The following is an 18,641-nucleotide window of genomic DNA, read 5'->3' as shown; positions in this document are numbered from 1 at the left end:
GCACTTTATGTGTAATGTTACTGACTGCAGAGATCAGTAAGATGTGTGTATTTTTTATTTATTAGTTTTATTTATTTAATATTATTTTTTAATTGAATGACTGTCTAGTAGTTCACAGATGTCGAAAAACTGAGTGTGGTAAAGCCACTGATTTTTTTTATGTATATTTCTGCAATCTGCACATTGTACTGACTTTCATTTTAATGTTTACACCAGGGTTCCTTGTCAGCACTTTATGCTCAGATGTTTGTAAGCTAAAAATAAACTATTGTGTATGTTCAAATATACTGTTGTGATTGAAGAAGTTAAATAAAAATGTCAGTCATCAATTCATGCATCACCTCATGTCATCATAACAGAGGTCTGTCTTCCAGGAAAGAACAGTTTAAAATTAATGTAATATAGTATTGGCCATACTATATGATGTATTGCTTGTCTTTGTTTAATAATACAGAAGACAAAGACCTTAAAAAATTATCGCATATCGCATCGCAATCGCAATATTGGGGCAAAAAAAAAATCGCAATTAGATTATTTTCCATAATCGTTCAGCCCTACGTGGATCCACAATCTAATTTTATAATTTTGTCACAGCTGTTTGTTTTCTGCATTATCAGCTGTTTGCTGATGTGTTGATCAAACCTTTTTAGGTGTGTCCCCATTACATTTGGCCTCTGCTCTGCCTCAGGTATTTCAGGTTATAATATTTAATCATGCAATGTAGCATAGTTACCATAAGTAATACAGAAACTCAACTCTGGACCTGCACACAGCGTCGATACCAGACTGCAGAGCAAAGAGCAGCATCATTACACTACACCAAATGGAGCCATTAAAAGCATGTTAAAGAGGAGAGAAATGAACTGCTGGCATAGGCCCAAAGTACTGACAGAGGCAAAGAGCGGCCTTAAAAGTTCACTCCTTTTACTTATGTATAATAATATTTGCAGTACTTTCAGCTTAAATTTGTGTTTGGTTTCCTAGAGTTGCACTGAGTCAGAGCATAAGATAAAAGATATAAAAGTCAGCCAGGGTGCTGCATCAGCATTGATGTCCCCGGCAGATATGCTGAACACAGAGGTGAGCTGAGAGGAAAACAGTTCAGTTTACAAGCCAATCCAAGCTCCAACCCTCACCGACAGCTATGAGACAGCTGAAGAAGAAATAAACATGCAAAAGATCCTGCATCTGACTCTGCTTAGACAAGCAGAGGAAACTAGGCGGATTAAAAATGGGCATTCAAGCTTTTTAATTACTTATCTCCGTTACTTTTTTTTTTTTTTTGTAACAAATTCATTATAAATTCCACAAACGACTGCAATGCCACATACATGGAGACAGTTTAAGATAAAATAAATCAAATGGGCACCACCATAGCTCACCTGGTTGAGCAGGAAACCCATACACTGAAGGCCTACAAGCAGTTCCTCAGTGTTATTTCTCTCCTCCCACCCTCCTGTAAACCCTTTGTACTAGTCTAACAGTCTAATAAAAAGTTAAAATGCCAATAATAAATCTTAAGCTTAAATAAAATCAATGGTTGCATTACATGATGAGATGTTCAGCGGCTAATAACACGCGTGTTAGTATGGCCACTCTATCCGTCCAGTCCCTGAAAAGCAGGGAGGAACCACATATTCGTTACACAAACAAAAAGACAGCAAAAGTGCCACAGTGTGTCTGAACAATAACAGGAGTACTGATGCTGCAACAACACACTGCAGCAAATGGACGGCAGTAACCTGACATGATCCTCCGCTAAAATGATCTCCACCAATCGTGCCAGCACACCGGCTGAATCATGTAGCGAGTGAGAGGTTTGTATGCGTCATCGTGTCCCAAGGAAGGGTGTGAAGTGGGCCCTTCACCTAAATTAATCTCAGCCAGTGAAACAGAAATGATTTGCACAGAGGCTCTCCTGTCAGGGCTCAGTATCCAGGCATTTGTCATTTGGTAGATACTTTCTATCGAGTGACTGACAACACGAACGCATTTGCGGACCCCGAGAGTTGCAAACCCTGAGGCATGACAGGACTGCACAGTCAGCTCAGAGGATTATGAACAAGTCGATATGCGGGAGCTGCCACTCCAGCTAAAATATCAAATATGAAGAAGAAGAAAAAAAATGACAGACGAAGCCAACAACACATCTAGTTTCTGTATTTGTTTTGTGGTCTGGCCAGTCAGCGGAGAAACCTCGACTTCCCTGAAGCGAAAGCCGAATCCTTGTTTGTTTAAAAATAAATAAGAAAATGCAGGATGTGGTACTTTGTTTTTTCAGAGATTCTCTCACCGGTAGGAAATGTTGAAGCCGGTCAGGTTGTAGGCAGCATCGCTGAAGAAGTGCAACAGGGCGTAGCCAGATTGAGACACCACCTCCGGGACGGTCTCGTTCCCATATCGCTCAGGAACAATCAGACCGCTACAATAATAACCCAAAAGAAGAGTTTAAAGTGTTTTTATTACCATTTATACTCAAGCGTGTTGCAAGCCTGTCACATATTTGAAGCTTTACCTGAAAGCCGCCAGAAGGGGCGCATAGATGGAGTCGCCATCGTACACGTAGAGGTGGTCCCAGCTGCATTCAGTAGCAAAGTGGTTGAACTGTAATCGCAGAATGGTGTTGGGCCTGTAAAACACAGACAAGTTCTCAGACCTCACAGCTACATACATGTCAAACCTTATGCAGAGCAGTCGAAGACAGACCAGACATACAAGCCTGAACAGATAGCCGGTCTTTTTCAGATATCCATTTCTTTGAGCAGAGGTCGGGAACTGCTCGCAAGATTTTTAGGTTAGCAGATCCAAACTTGTCTGAGCGCAAACCTTCGCCAAGGAAGCTCACTCTCTGGGCAGAATTTTTTTTACCTTTTACATATTCATCTGGTTTTCTTTGTTCTTTTAAAATGTACTTTAAGTTTGCAGTGCAGTAAAAATCAGATAAGTACAGCATGACAGATGTTTACTGTAGGTGAAGGAGGTAATGGATAAGAGGTATTAATCTGCAAATAACTGGGCATGAATTATTTCAGCCCATTATATAATATTATACCACAGTATAGTTCTAACTAACGAGGCAGCTCATTCTCTTTGTCTTAAAAATACTTTCTTTAAAGATCGAACCCATCCTGAGGTGATATTTGGATCCAAACTATAATATTATATTTATAATCCCCATATATCAGCATCACTTCCTAAATGTTGCCAATCTAAACAAAGGCAGCAGCATTAAAGCAGTTTTGAAGATAAGACGTTTGACCTTTATTTGAACTTGTAGAAGAGGTCAGAAGTCCAAAGTAACAGGATATTTAATTCCCATATATCGGCCCTGTATGCCTATATGGTGTCAATACAAAATGTGGTTTTAAAGAGTTCTACATTCCATTATTTTCACTTTGACCTTGAAGGAGAAGTCGAGAAGAGGTCAAATCTTTATACAATGCTTTCTATATTACCCTAACCCTAAACCTAACAATAACCCAATTGTAACCCTGACACTAAAACCACATTTTGAGTCTCAAAAATGCCTTCAAACTAGTGGGGACCTGGATTTTGGTCCCCATAAGGGGTGTTGGTCCCCACAAGTATAGTGAACTTCCAACTTTTGGTCCCCACAAAGATATAAATACACGCTCAATCACACACACAGACTCGCGTGTAAGAATCATAGTTCATGTTAATTTTTGACCAATAAATCAATAATTTGCCCTTGGTGGATGTGAGCCATATTTGAATAGACTGGTAACATGAGCTCTACATGCTTACAAAGTTTTCACAGAATTCACCCAAAACGCTAAGCTATCGTGTTTACAGACAGACAGAATGGCACGCACACAAACGCTGGTGGTAACGAGGCCTGTGGCGTGTCCAGTTAAAGAGCTTTGTACCTGCATTATGTTTAAAGAACCATGCAGCATTACTATTCTCAGTGCTGTGATCCCATTGCAAGATAACTATGGGTTTGTGTTGAGGCTAGCCTCTAAAAATCACAGCATCAACATACCAAATGTAAAATCGCTAAAGATAAAAAAACAAAACAAAACAGGGTAACAGCAGCATTATAATCTTAAATGCATCAAAACCCTGGAATGGACTACTTAACAAGCACAAGCTGAAGGTTTTGGCATGCCTCTCACAGTGTCCTGAATTACATGTCATAAAAAAACAAAAAAGTTTCCAGACAACAAAAGAGAAGTGCATTCAAGGCCACCAGACAAAAATTAACTAAACAGGAATCATGTGACTCTTCTGGCTACAGAAAATCTCTGCAAGCTAAGATACTTAGAAAAATGGCTGTAAGTCCTGAAGAAGTAGCGCTTTGGGAACTTTGCACACTGTTATTCAAAACTGTAAAAGACAGAAATAAAGAATCAATCTTGCTTACAATTAACAAAATGCACAGATTTCAATTTTAAGCCCTCTGGAAATCATCTCCTGTCTTTGGTTTTCACACTAAGAGAACATTTGACCAGAGGTGCCCCAACGTTTCCACTCCATTGCACTTAATTGTGTTTGGAAACAAACAGTTTCTCCAGGAAACGTGTAATTTTTTATTAGATAGGACCTACTCTAAGGTTTTTGCTTTGTTTAGATTTTTACATAGTTTTATTATGTGCAATAAAAAATATTTCCTTGTTGACTGGGTCACATTTAGCTTTGCACTCTTCCAACAGCTGAACTTGTGGAATGATACTTTCAGGACAATAAAAGGTGGATGATTAACTGGGTGATATGGTAGAAACAGTCACCACCTACAGCAACATTTTTACTAGCGTTTGTGTGTGGCCAACCACCAACTACACCTTTATATTCGAATCACATTGCAGTGTTCTGCACAAATCGGCTATGTTTTCCGTATCAAGTGTAAAAACCATACTGCGGCGTGCATCCCAGTTATTTAGTCTACCAGCAAAACACGATTACATCAAGCGAATTATATGGCAGACAAGTTTCGCTGTTGCACAATGTGTGCTACAGAGACAGTGAATAAACCAAGTATCTGTGGCCGGATGTTTTTATGCACGGGCAGTGTTCAGCAAAACAGGAAAAAAGCTGGCTTAATCTGATTTTGATTGAAGACATTAATGAGATCCTTTAAAAAACAAAAAACAAACTCTGCTCTAAATTTGGGGAAACATGGCTAAATGAAATCATTCAAAAGAGGAGGGAAGAAGACAAAGACCCATTCAGTGCATCTACGATGAGAAACTGAGACATACAGGATGTGTTATGAATAGTCACATTTTTCTCTTTATAATTATATTTATTAGAGTGAAGCGATGGCTCCTCCTTAATGACCTAGCAGACAAACTGGGGAATGGCAGCAGCCCCTGGGGTTCGAGTACAGAGGACTTGTGACTGGTAAATTGTTAATCTAATGTAAGCCCTTATTTTTGTAGGAAGCACTGGGACCCCTTTGAGCAAGGCATCGAGCAAAGCCACATTTTAGTAGTTATTTCATTGGCTTTCAGGAGATAAAGTCACTTCAAGCCACTAGAAATGGATTCGATACACTTAGCTGCAGAGGGAGCTTTTGAAGGTTCAAAGTGAGAGCATATCTGAAGCCCATAAAACCTCTTCAACAGTATTCTTGTCAGTGTGACGCATATAGCGCATATGTCACTACATTAACCTCTTGTTGAAGATGGGCTAAAGTCTCAAGATGGCATATAAAATGAGCCATCAGTATGTAATGAAACACTGGACGGCAGGGTGACATGGTGATTAGAGAAGCCATCCGGGAAAACGAAGGTCAGAAGTTCAAAACTGTGTAAGATGTGCACGGCGAGCAGAAGCGCGATCTCCTGAGCCTTACGTGTTCGTTCTTAGTTAGCCCCGCCTTCCCCCGAATGAGCATGCTGGCTATCTGCCTGGAATGTAAATGCAAGCGGCGGGTTTAAAGTTTGGATAAGCTCGAAACCAAAAAATCAATTAAAAAAAATAAATTAAAAAAAATCAAGAATCGTCGCTTTAAATCGATACTCGGTGGCGTGGATGTGCTGACTGAAACGATAGAGAAAGGAGGCTATTGGATTTCTTACACTTGCTTTGCCATTCATTTTTATCCACATTACCAGGGGCTGGAGCACAGCAGGAGTCTGCAATGTATACTGTGCACAAACTAATCATTATAAATCCCGCCTGCAACATTGAGTTGCGGCCTCAGTTTGCACAATCCTAATCCCATCAGTCTCAACGTTTTTAGGGTTCCTTCCCACTGTTCCCACTGTTTCCCCTAATGGCAAAAGCTAATGATCAACAGGATTGTGCCAGTTTTCCCAATGGTTTTTTGTTTGTTTTTTTAAATCCAGGATGATATAATATATTCAAAGCTGTTAAACTTCAATTGAAAAAGTACTCCTATTGCTAGTGCTATTTAGGACGTGGAACAAATGTGTTCTGAGCTAATTAATTCGGCGCCTCTGAAGAAGAACTTGCTTTCCCATGGCGTTGTCTGTACTTACTGTCCCTCAATGAGCCAGGTGCACTTGGTCTTGTATTTGTAGTTTCCTGGACCGTCAGTCAGATAACCAGAGGGCCCCGTCAATCTGAAAGGAACAGGAAAAAGAGAGAGAGGTCCAAGGTTACTGGTGAACATGTAACTTTTTAGTAGCTGACATTTAGCTGAAAGCGCGGCTGTGCCCATGTACAGCCTCACGGAGCGCCTAGAACAGCTGTATGCTTGTCCTGGAATTTGATTACTTAGGAAAACCTGCAGCTGAAAGACTTCGTGGAAAACTTCAATTGAAAAGAAGATTGCTTATCAAACAATTACTTCCATTTCTGTCTTTTTAAAATGTGAGGATTGATGTTTTTATATTGTTATAACTTTGACATGTTTGGAATTTGCTGTGAACATTTTGCTGGTGGACTTTTAACATCAGGGACTCAGGATGGGCCTGGTAATAACTCAGATAATCGTTTTATGATTGCTTTGTGTCCAAAATCCTAATTCTTTGCAAGAGAAAACATTCTTTACATCTTTTTTTTAAGACTCAATCCCTCTAGCAGCTCTTCTTTATCCTGTTGCCAACTAGTTGCAAATAACTTTTCCGTTTTGTAGCATTATTACACAACTTTCGCAGCCTTTTGCTGCCTTGTTCTCAACTTGGGATTCAAGTTTGTATAGGAAAAGTACCATATGTAGAGGTACAATTAAATAAAAAAAAAAAAGTGCAGTACTAATGTTTCATGACTGCATGAAACAAGAGGTTAGAAAAGAGCCACTAAGCAGAGAGTGTGCAGTTAAACAGTCTTCTTCAAGCAGCACCGTGGTTGAGCAAGCAACAAATAGGACAAAGACAAAGCAAAGACAGCAAATTATTGTCCGAGGCCAACACCATGAGGGGCATCCACAAGCACTAATGGTACAGTATGGCATACGGCCTGTTATTGCCAATTCAATTGCAGTCTCATGACACAGCACCGGTCGGGAGATGAATTACGCAAGGGACACTTAGATGCATACAGACATTGTATCATTACTGATGCAGGTCTCAAGGTGCGAGGAGTCTGCCAACACACCCAGTCGCTCTCTTGTTCCAAAACAGTCTCTCAGCAACATTTCACACCGACGTCTGCTGAGGAAGCTGCAGAGAACACACTGCTCCCATGTGCAGTTAAAGAAGCGATTTATAGATGTCTGCAGCACAAGTAGAACATTTTAAAAAAGCGCTTTTAGCAAAATTAATCAATCGATACAAGCTGAGCAGTTTGACATTTTGCTACAGGTCCGAACTTGTGTCTTATAATATGAGTGATTTTTTAAATTTCATGTCTTTTTTTTTTAATGGAAAATAGAAGTATTTATATCCTTTCACTTAAAAAAACAAAAACCAAAAAGCAGGATGTTCTCCTTTCAGTGTGATGTTTTTGTGTTTTTTTAAATATTCATCTCTATATTGAGAGCTTCTGGGGAGATTCCATATTGCACAACTCAGGTTTGTTTGTAGCTAGGCAACAAGAAGTGCTGCACGTTACTGAAGACTTAAGCCTGCTCCAATTACTGCAGAGGTTCAGGCCTATAGTCCCAGCTGTGTGAATTGGAGGCTCATGGTCCAAGGCTAAGGGTGTTGTTAAGGGCGGTTAACAGGCCAAATGCATGACGCTATATGACAACAATGCTCTTTGTGCTGTCGCTGCAACTTGTGGATGAAAGTTTTTAACAGAACAGCAAATCTTGGCTTGATTTTTTTTTTTTTTTTTTACACTGAGTCCATGCTGAATGTTGATGGCTCACCGATTCCTTTGAGAGAATACTTTCAACACATACGGTGAGACTTGTGGCAGGTTTGCAAACGTGTACACCATGTCTATAATTACAGATCAGCCAGCGATAATAAAGCCAGGCCAACAGGGACTTTCAGCTTTTGCAGCAAGCAGACAAACAGCTTCTCCCCCCTGTGAGAGTGATAAGAAAGTCATGAACTCAACACACTGATGCATGTGCAGTTAACATACTGTACTGTTGTTAAAACACAATTATCATACTTACAAGGTAAACAATATTTAAAAACAACAACAACAACAACAGGAACAGATCTGCAACCAAAGGGAAACTCATCAACCTTACAGTCGAACAACATTAGAGGAAGTCAAGGGTGACACTTCAGTAACCAAGTGATAGGACTGGCTTTGTGTTATGCCTCAACTCTAAATGAGCAAATTCAGTAGTTTCAGTTGGGCTCGTCAGAAATCCAGCAGCATCAACAAGTATCTGCTCCAGACGTAAGAGTGGCCTCTAACCAGCTTGAAACTAATTCTAACAGCAACTGAGGGCCAAAATATATACTAGGATTAAGCTGCACAATTAATTGGATTTTAGGTCTGATCACTATTTTGGCTTCCAATAATTAAATGAGCATGATCGAGTATGCTTTTGCGGTTTTAAAACACAAAGCAAATCAAATGCACTCTAAATCGCTGCCCAGCCACATGCATGCATGGGCCAATCACAGTCACTCCCACACTGCACAGCAAAGTTTCTGGACAAGTATATAACAAATGCAAATTTGTGGCACAACAGAAGGCAAAGAGCTTGCCCCTTGAAGCAGATCATTACTGTTGTTTGGAAATACTTCAGATTTAGTGCACGTGAGGTAACCAAGAAGAAATCATATCCAAAGAGTGCTGTGCGTCTGCACCCCAAAGCAACACAAGTAACACATCTGAAGGCCTGAAAGACACTAATTTGGAGTCTAGCTGATGCATGAACTTTGCTACGAGTTTTAGTCACATTCATCATGTAGGTTCAGTCGAGTGAAAAACCTTATATTATTATTTGTCTGCAAAATTTAGGATAATCCAAAAGTAAAAGCAGTGCTCCTCTGATTCATTTTGTCTTACAACGATTTATATAGATCTGAAGATGTGTTATGTTTACATTTTTGTCATAAACTTAATGAATAATCGTGACAAATAATCGTAATCTTTGATTAATTAGGAAAACGTCTCTCTAAATAGGATCACCGGCTATTCAGCTAGCAACCAAACATGCTAACAAAGAGAGAAAATTCTAAATTTAAATATTGTTTAAAAGCATTTCAAAGTATTTGGTGAATAAACAAATAAATACTGATTCACTGGCTGTGATGTAACATTTTCATATATTTTTTTATCCTATTAGATGCTTCTGTGAAAGCGACATACCCAGAATTAGGTTACACATTTACAGCTTATCAGCTGCACCCTCTGAGTTTGTATTATGTTGGGACTTGGAAAGGGTCATTTAGGACGCGACTGTGTACCTAAAGCATACCTGGGAGCAAAACACTGAACTGAGCTGGTAGTTGTTTCACTATAAATTCCTTGTTTTCGTTAAAGCTTATAATATACAAAATGAGCTGGTAAACTGCAACAAAAATATATATTTTCAAATGATATTTTTATACTTTAAAGTGGTGTAAAAGTATAAAAACGATATTGAGGCTCTTTAAGCCCTTAGGCACATTATAGCATGTAGTTATAATAATAATAAATTGCATTTATATAGCGCTTTTTCGGGACCCCTCAAAGCGCTTTACAATTCCACTATTCATTCACACTCACATTCACACACTGGTGGAGGCAAGCTACAGTTGTAGCCACAGCTGCCCTGGGACAGACCGACAGAGGCGAGGCTGCCATATTGCGCCATCGGCCCCTCTGGCCAACACCAGCAGGCGGTAGGTGAAGTGTCTTGCCCAAGGACACAACGACCGAGACTGTCCGAGCCGGGGCTCGAACCGGCAACCTTCCGATTACAAGGCGAACACCCAACTCTTGAGCCACGATCACCCCAGTATTAGAAATAACAACACCTTATCTTTACTTTCAGACAAAATACACCCTGATTTTAAGATTTAAAAAATCCCTTAGTGTCTGTGCTTTTTGCTAGTGGCAAAAATTGATATTAGATAAAATGCTTCATTTCACAGAGTCTATTCTAATACAAATGGTATTCGTGCAGCTGAGCCAAGTGGTCTGCAAAGGGTAAAGTGGTGCAGCTTGAGAGCAAAGCAAACAACTGCTTATTCAAAGGCGACAACAGTCCTGTTTCAGTGGTACAGCCTGGAGAGGCACGCTCAGAGCATGCTCAGACAGAGTGTAAATGCTACAGAGGCAAAAAGCTTTTTGCCTCTGTAGCAAAGAGAAGAAAGCGGCCGATTACAGAATATTAGAGGGGCGATGTCACATTTTCATTGGTGGTCATGATTTAAAAATTTGATATGACTTTGAATGTCATCGGGAAGAAATTTACCACGACATTTAAAGCAGACAAAAATCAGTAGCGCAGCAGTGTGGCCATTAGTTAACTGGAGGAGAGGTGGCTTTTGTAAAGAGGGGCTAATCGACTAATATTTAAGCTACACAAGAGACTGAACTCCATCCATCTTCACCCGCTTTATCCGAGGCCGGGTCGCGGGGCAGCAGCCTAAGCAAAGAGGCCCAGACCTCCCTCTCCCCAGCCACCTCCTCCAGCTTATCCGGGGGAACACCAAGGCGTTCCCAGGCCAGCCGAGAGATAATCTCTCCAGCGTGTCCTGGGTCTGCCCCGGGGCCTCCTCCCGGTGGGACATGGCTGGAACACCTCACCCAGGAGGCGCCCAGGGGGCATCCTTGTCAGATGCCCGAACCACCTCAGCTGGAGCAGCAGCAGCTCTACTCTGAGCCCCTCCCGGATGGCCGAACCTCTCACCCCATCTCTAAGGGAGAGGCCAGCCAGCCTTCGGAGGAAGCTCATTTCTGCCGCTTGTATCCGCGATCTCGTTCTGTCGGTCACTACCCACTACCCAAACTAAAATGATCAACAACCAACACTAAGATATACACATACATCAGCAGTGCATTAATGGAAGGGACTCTTTTTAAAGTTGTTGTTTCTTTCCCATACCTGGAAACAAAATCCTAATAGATATACATTTGAATGAATAGATTCATTCAGTCACTAACACATAAAAGGATACACTGGGCAGTTTAGATCATGACAGCTCATAAAATTGGAGGAAAACCGATGGGAGAACAAAAAAGAAAAAACGGTTTCATTTATTACAAAGCAGTTCTAAACATTTATTAAGGACATTTCAAAGGAGCTCTTTAACACACAATCAACTATTAATCTGTCGTTTCAGCAGTTCCATTACTGTCATTATTTGATGAGAAAGCTTAGCGTGAGAACGAGTGAAAAACCAAAGGACTACAGCAGGAGTTGGGGAAACTAAAACAAAGCACAGTCACTAATATCCCCCTCATTTTGCTTTTATTAGATACGTGTAGTAGAGCAAGATGTGATGAATGTGGGGAAAGCAAGCAAGCATCCGAGCCTACGTAATATATTCCCCAACTACTCCGCTATCAGTTCACCCAAATTACATTAAAGCATTTCCAGAAGCCACTTTAAAGTTGAGAAACAAGCAAGAACTCCCAAACACTGAGGGGGTGGCACTATGAGAGCACTTAGGATTCAATATGCGCTCTTTACATAAAATTATTAAAAAATAAGCAGGTAAATTGAGACACTTCCAGGTTTCACATTAATTGCAACCAAAACTGGTACTCAAACCAGTGCCAGAACATGAACAGGCATCAGACTCTTTATGCACCACCCCGTCCTGCTGCGTATGAAAACTGGTTGGGAATCCCCATTCTATGAAAAAAAATTAAATAAATTATCTCCGCAAGAATTTTATGTCATGCTAATAAAAATGTGCATTTGTGTCCAAGAGTCTTCAAACCAACAGGCGTGAAGCAGCCTTTTGTTGACACTATGTGATAGAGATCAGCCTCATGGCTACAGTTGTTAATATGACAAGCAAGGATAGTAGCTACAACTTACAGTTATAACTGTCACTTTATTAGTTTTTAAAGCTTTTTAAAGCTTCTCTAACACAGTGAGCCTGCATCCTAGTTTAACAGCTCCAGTCAGGCAGGAGAGGAAGAACATCCATCCATCAGATACAGCAGCTAATGAACTGTTCTTCCCAATCTCTTGCTCCACTCGTTTCCTGTCAACTATTTGCTTTCATCTATTAAATGAAACCATACAATTAGCAAAATGTACAAGAGGAAAAAACCCTAGAAGCAATTTACAGTGACTGAAGGTCCCAGGTGAGCAAACAACAGCATAAAAGTAGAAATCTGCAGCCATTACAGTACTCAGAAAGGAGGCGAATCTGCCTCTGAGAACAATTTTTAAAAGCACCTTAACAAGATTCTGCAGAACTCAAGTGTTCAGAATGAAACCAGTCCTTACATGCAAACAAAGATCTTACAATTTTCTATTGCTCTTGTCTGATGAAACTACTTTGACTGTTTGGCCGTAACGGCGATCATATTGGTTGGAGAAGAAAAGAGTTTGCAAGTATAGGAACACCAACCCAGCATGGTGGAGGTGCCATCAAGCTGTGGCCTGCTTGTTGTGGGACTTGGGGAGAAATTTAATTTGAGCGGAAAAAGGTTTTTAATGTGTTTGAAATATAAAATTCTGATAAATATTTATAAGACACTTCAAATTAAAATTTCCCCACCGTGGAATCAATAAAGTCTGATCTTATCTTTTATTAAACATTAGTTTTGTCAGCATCAACAGTTATGGGGGGTTACAAAACCTTTCCAAAGACTTTTAAAGAAAATTTAACTCACTAACAGTTATTACCAACTGACAGGTCCCTCCTGATTCCAAAGGTGGAACGTAAGCAGATGTCCACATGTAAGACGTGAATTGTCGGAGAAGAAATTATTAGAAATAAGAAGTTAAAGGTTTGTGATAAAGTCTCAAGCTAAAGACTTTTTTTTTTATTATCCATTTGCTTTAATCCTCTGTGTACCTCGCACACCCAGGGGCGTATAGTACAATCGTTGAACAATAGATTTTAAAGACAGCAAGCATTTGTAATTGAATGTTTTAATTTCAAATATGAAGAATTAAATAAGGAACCTGTACTTTGTTAGTGGCTATCACAAAGCCCTAAACTCAGATAGAAATTTAAAACGAAGAAGAAGGTGGCTGCCTGAAACTTTGAAGTCAACACGACCAAAGGTTAACAAAATGTACATAAACTGGTGATGCAGTAGGATTAATATTAAAGTTTCCCTGACCCAAAACAGGGGAATAACAGAATTAAATATCCATGGAAAACTAAGTTAAACTATATGTAGGAAAATGGGAAATGAGTAGTCTCAAGTTCTTCAATAGTCCTTCAAGGCTTCTCGAAGAACATTCAAAGCTCTTCTTTGGATGTTGGCTGCATTTGTTCTGTTCTCCGTAAAGATGACCGAACACTGCTACAATAATGTTCAGGTCCTTGCTCTAGGGAGGTCAATCCATAAATAAACCATTGACAATCGGATGCTTACCCAATAGTATGGCATGGATCACCAGAATCTGCCCTCTTAGATCCATCAAGTTCAACAAGATCCTCAACACCAATGACTGTAATGCAGCCCCAAACCACGACAGAGCATCCAGTGTGTTTTACAGACGGCTGCAAACAGTCATTATTGTAACTCTACACAATCGACACATGTTGAAACTTCAAATTTCGATCAATTATTCTGCAAGACCTGTTGTTACTGTTTTTAAGATAAGATAAGCTTTATTAGTCCCACACGTGGGAAATTTGTTTTGTCACAGCAGGAAGTGGACAGTGCAAATGTTATATAGCAAAAATTAGAATACAATAAGAATAAAATAGTGTACATAACTGTACAGAATAGAATAATAAAATAACATATACAGTAGAATAAAATATACAATAGGATAAAAATAAAATACAAATGCTTTATACAACTGAGTAAAAATACAACTTTGTCAGAAAAAGAGTATTGCACTTAGTGTTATTGCACATGTGTGGATGTGTGTTTGATCAGATGGAAGTCCAGTTCTTGTGTCATTATGCATACCTCAGTCTTTTCTCCCATCTTACTTACAGTTTATTTGCCGTAGACAGATTTTTAGGCCTTCTTTTGTCCTGCACTAGTCCAGCTTCCTCCACATACTTAAGAATAAACAGTACACCTTGTAGAGATATGCTAAGCGTGCAGCTAATTATTGTTTAGGAATCACTTTGTTGGTGCAAAAATAATATTCTGTCTCAGTCAAACCGTTATCTTTGTTACTAGCAGCCTTCTGGGGAAAAAAATCCCAAAGCGCCTAAAGATACAAATCAAGTTTTCTGTCATGTGCAGACAACAGTAGTGCGTCCCTTGTTTTGGGTGGTTTTTTTAATACTTGGATGATTCATAAGTCAGCATTAAGTCGCTCCAAAAATAAAAATCCCCTGAAAATTTCCATGAACAAGAACTGGACTGAAAATGAGTGAAAAGGATGTGCAAAGAAAAACCCAGAAAGCCTGGAGACCTAATGTTAAGACCACTCTAAAACAAAAGAAATGAGGGGTGCTTCAACAACAACGACCCCCTTCTTCATGTTGATTTTTGGCCCTCAAAGCTAGAATAGGGACTCCATTTTGGCACACCCCTGTCACAGAAAGCTGCTTTTACCAGCATTCACCGAGCCTTGTATGGCAGCATTGTCTGTATGCTAAACACGGCCTCAGACCACAGGCTCTCCGTGAAAAACTATCAGCACTTTGACCGTGTTAACAAAGTAACACAGCGCCGATTCCAAGCAAATGTGGAATCACAGCAGCAGTACGTTTACCGTTCCACTTCAAGATGATTAGCCTAGGGTGATGTGGCTTCAGTATCACTTTTAATGCTGGACCCACTGACACAGGAGCGCTGACAGCTGAACATTACACTGTACGAGAGTGGCCTGTTCTGCTATTAGCGAAGTTCACAGTCAGACAAGCAGCACCACAACCAGTCTGGCAGCACTGTGAAACAAAGAGAGATCTCCGTTTTTTTCCACTTATCAGCAGAGTTTTTCTTCTGATGCCAGGATGAAGCTTTTAAAAGAAGCTGGAAAAGACAAACGTAGCAGCCTTAGAAAAAACGGATTAACTTTAATGAGCCCCGTAGGGAGGTTCATCCTAGCAGTTGACCCCCTGGGTTGTATTAAAGCAGTCCTGAAAAAGAACCTAAAGCTTTGGTATTTTGATCAAGGGCGACTGAAAGAGTATGTCTTATACTTTTAATGCATGCCAGTCAACCACCACCCTACAATAAAAGAGCGTGGCGTACAAATAAAGATCTACATAAAAGCCAACCACTGGGTTTGTCAGCTGTTTAGGACAAAATAAGCAAATTCCATTGACTTTAGCCTCTTCTCTATTACACATTACTAACTAATGAGAGAAAAATCATAAATATTAATAAACAGAGTTTAACTCCATTCAAACCCAGCGTTCTTAGAGACGGGTACCCTGAACGCAGCTGGTGGTCAGCGATGATTTCCCACACTGATAGACTGTCGAGGCTGATACTCGAGTGCAACAGAATCACAGTTTTTATTCACAGCCAAGATGAGCCATTTCACCCAGAGACCACTTAAGCCCAGTGTTCTGAAACATTAGACACTCAGCAGCCATTCAGCCTTCATTTCACCTGCTCAGATGTGCTCACCAATCGGCTGCACTAATGTGGAAATTGTTCCAGCTTCCCTTCCCTTCATCATGACCGACTTGTGAGCATGCATAACACAGCAGGCCTCCCGCTGGCTCTGCTTTATGACCTGGCAAGACTGATCACAAGCAGAGGGAGCATGACACAGTATTAAATAAAATGCTCTGGACTCCCTTTACGAAAAAAGAGACGAAAATCCGCTGCCTACAGGGTGGACCCGACTCACACGTTCTTAGCTGCACAGACACGCTAGCTCATCAGAACAAGATCACCTTGCTTAACAGCGAAAAGAAAGAAAGCAGAAGTGTAAAATTACTTCAAGAGGTCACATTTGAGCTCTGTCAAGGAAAAAAATGATTTGGGGAACAAGATGTTTTTCTAATTCGGTGCTTGCTAAATGTCATAGTTGAAGGATGAGCAGAAGGGCGCGATGCTATGGAAAGTGATCAATAATATAGTCGTGACTGATTCCGAGTGAAACTATCATCAAGTACTGCGGGATAATTTCCAGATCAGAGGACAAACTCCAGTAATGCAAAGTGACAGTAAAATGGGAACAGAGGACGGGCACAGCGGTAATAATTGCCAGTTTACAACTTTCGAAAATGTGCAGCTTTGGCATTCACACACTCGCACACAAACTAGTGGCACTCATGGTTTAAATCAGAGTTAAAGAAAGCCAACACGGATGTGGGCAGATACGAGGGGGGTGTGGGGGGCGATTGAGAGATGATGCAATAATGGGTTTGTCAAGTGGTACCTTCCTCCCACCTCTCACTAACCTGGGCAGCTCAGCTATAAAAGCACAAAGTGCTTCAGTGCCCCCCATCCCATCCCATACTTTGACCCTGAGCTGCTGCTGTCCTGGCATCAGCACACAATATCAGTTATCTGAACGTTTCAGTGGGCCAAACATCATGCAGGCAGCTTTTCAAAGAGTCCCGTGAAGCTGAAGAATGCAAAGCGTCTCACCTACTGGCCTGAAAAAGTGGGACACTACCAACAGAACAGCAGTCTGGTTTAGTCAGAGATAAATTACTTGGTTAGATTGAAAAAAAAAAAAAAACAGAGGCTAGCAGAGAGTGCTACAAGTCAAAATGGTTTTGAGGGGCAGTCTGTCTGTCTGTGCTGTCAGATTTTCTAAAGAATAATGTCAGACTACAGAGGAAACATGCAGCCCGGCTACTCCTCATGGTTCCGTCCTTTCTGATAGGTGATCTTAGTCAAGAAACGGTGTGTACGAAAACAGGCTGATGATCTGCGTGAATGAGTGGCAAGATGTGACACTAATTCGGATTAAAAAGCTCTGAAGCTCAATGTTGGTCAAATGTTAAATACCACATTCACACAGGCATAGCCGTCCAACCCACACACTTGAATCATTCAGCAAACACATGCTGCATTTAAACAAGGAGGACTGTGGCCTTTGGGGGGAACCGCTTCGCTTGTAGCTGGGGCAGAGGTAGTAGCAGACCGGTACTTGAACGCCTCGAGTGTGGGCTGCTCGCCATCTCCAGACAAGGACTGTCAGGTCTGAATTAGCAAACATTTGGCGCAAAACAAGGCAGACGTAGACTCCACATTCAGCTTATGTCACTGCTAACAGTAGGCTATAATCTGCCAGTGTGTTTTACATTACCTGAATCGCCCTCCGCAGTGCTGGCATTGGTCCCCAACCCAGCCGGGGAAACATACACATTCGCCAGTGGCGGTGTTACACTGGCCGTTCATACACGGCTTATCGCACTCCTTGGCCTCGGTGAAGCCAGGCAAGCCGGACAGCAGCCCGATAACCGAGAGAAGGAGCGCGGTGGTCAGCATCAGCGAGCTCCGGTCCCGACCAGAGCCCGAGCAGGCCCGCCGCGTCGCCCCGTACATTCTCTCACAAAAGATGGCTGCTAGAGGCAGGCGCTCCGCTGACTTCGGAGGTAGCGAGCCGACGAGCTACCTGTTGATGTAGTTCCGTTTATTGGACCAGAGGTACGGTTTCCCTGGAGGGAAGGTTTAGTGTCTTCGCTGAACCTGGTTTCTGCCGGTTAGTTGGTTTACATCTTTCCAGTGGTTGTGTTTCCCAGCGCCGCACCAAGCCGCATATTTACATCCAGAAGTGACGTCACGACAACGGAAATGCGCAACGGAAGGAGGCAGAGCGCGCAGGGCTTTAAACTTTTATGTTGGAAGACAGGAAAAGTCCTTTCGTTTTCTCAGACAGCTCCTTAGCAGCTTTCTCTTATTATTTTTTTCTCTAAAATAATCACCGTCGTCCGTTTGCTGCTCGTGTTCTAAGCGTAGTTCGATGTTTATTTTAATATTTTTTAATACAAAATAATGATATATAAGAAATATGACCTCCTTCCTCCGCTCCCACTACAGGACATAGTTCACATAAAATCAGACTATTTACGATTTAAATGTTTATGCTCTTGAGAACAGCAGCTGTTGATATTAAATTCATATCGTGGGTTTATTTATTCATTTCATTTTAACCCTCTCAGGCTCAAATTAAACTTTGTGTTGCTAATGCACAACTAAGTCCTGCAGTGGTACTTCTGAGTTAAAAAAAAAAAACTCATAAAATATGTATGTGGGGTAATCAGGTTGTTAGTTTTTAACTGTTGCAAATAGGCAAAGCCTGCCTT

The 18,641-nt window shown here is 40.9% G+C and overlaps 1 protein-coding gene across 3 annotated transcripts in view; it reads right to left on the bottom strand.

Annotated features, from left to right (window-relative positions):
* atrn (attractin) overlaps window positions 1–18,128 on the bottom strand; it is a 136,418-nt gene extending 118,290 nt beyond the window's left edge. For all 3 annotated transcript variants that reach the window (XM_004554785.3, XM_004554786.6, XM_012920061.4), the window contains exons 1-4: window positions 17,642–18,128; window positions 6,465–6,548; window positions 2,516–2,629; window positions 2,294–2,422 (exon numbers count right to left, since the gene is read on the bottom strand). In XM_004554785.3, coding sequence (XP_004554842.1) covers window positions 2,294–2,422; window positions 2,516–2,629; window positions 6,465–6,548; window positions 17,642–17,880 — 566 coding nt within the window. In that variant the 5' untranslated portion in view covers window positions 17,881–18,128. The remainder of the gene's footprint in view (window positions 1–2,293; window positions 2,423–2,515; window positions 2,630–6,464; window positions 6,549–17,641) is intronic.
* Between the last annotated feature and the right edge of the window lie 513 nt (window positions 18,129–18,641).

This window comes from Maylandia zebra, linkage group LG19, assembly GCF_041146795.1.
Source record: "Maylandia zebra isolate NMK-2024a linkage group LG19, Mzebra_GT3a, whole genome shotgun sequence".
NCBI lineage: Eukaryota > Metazoa > Chordata > Actinopteri > Cichliformes > Cichlidae > Maylandia > Maylandia zebra.
This window is presented reverse-complemented; position numbering and strand designations above follow the sequence as displayed.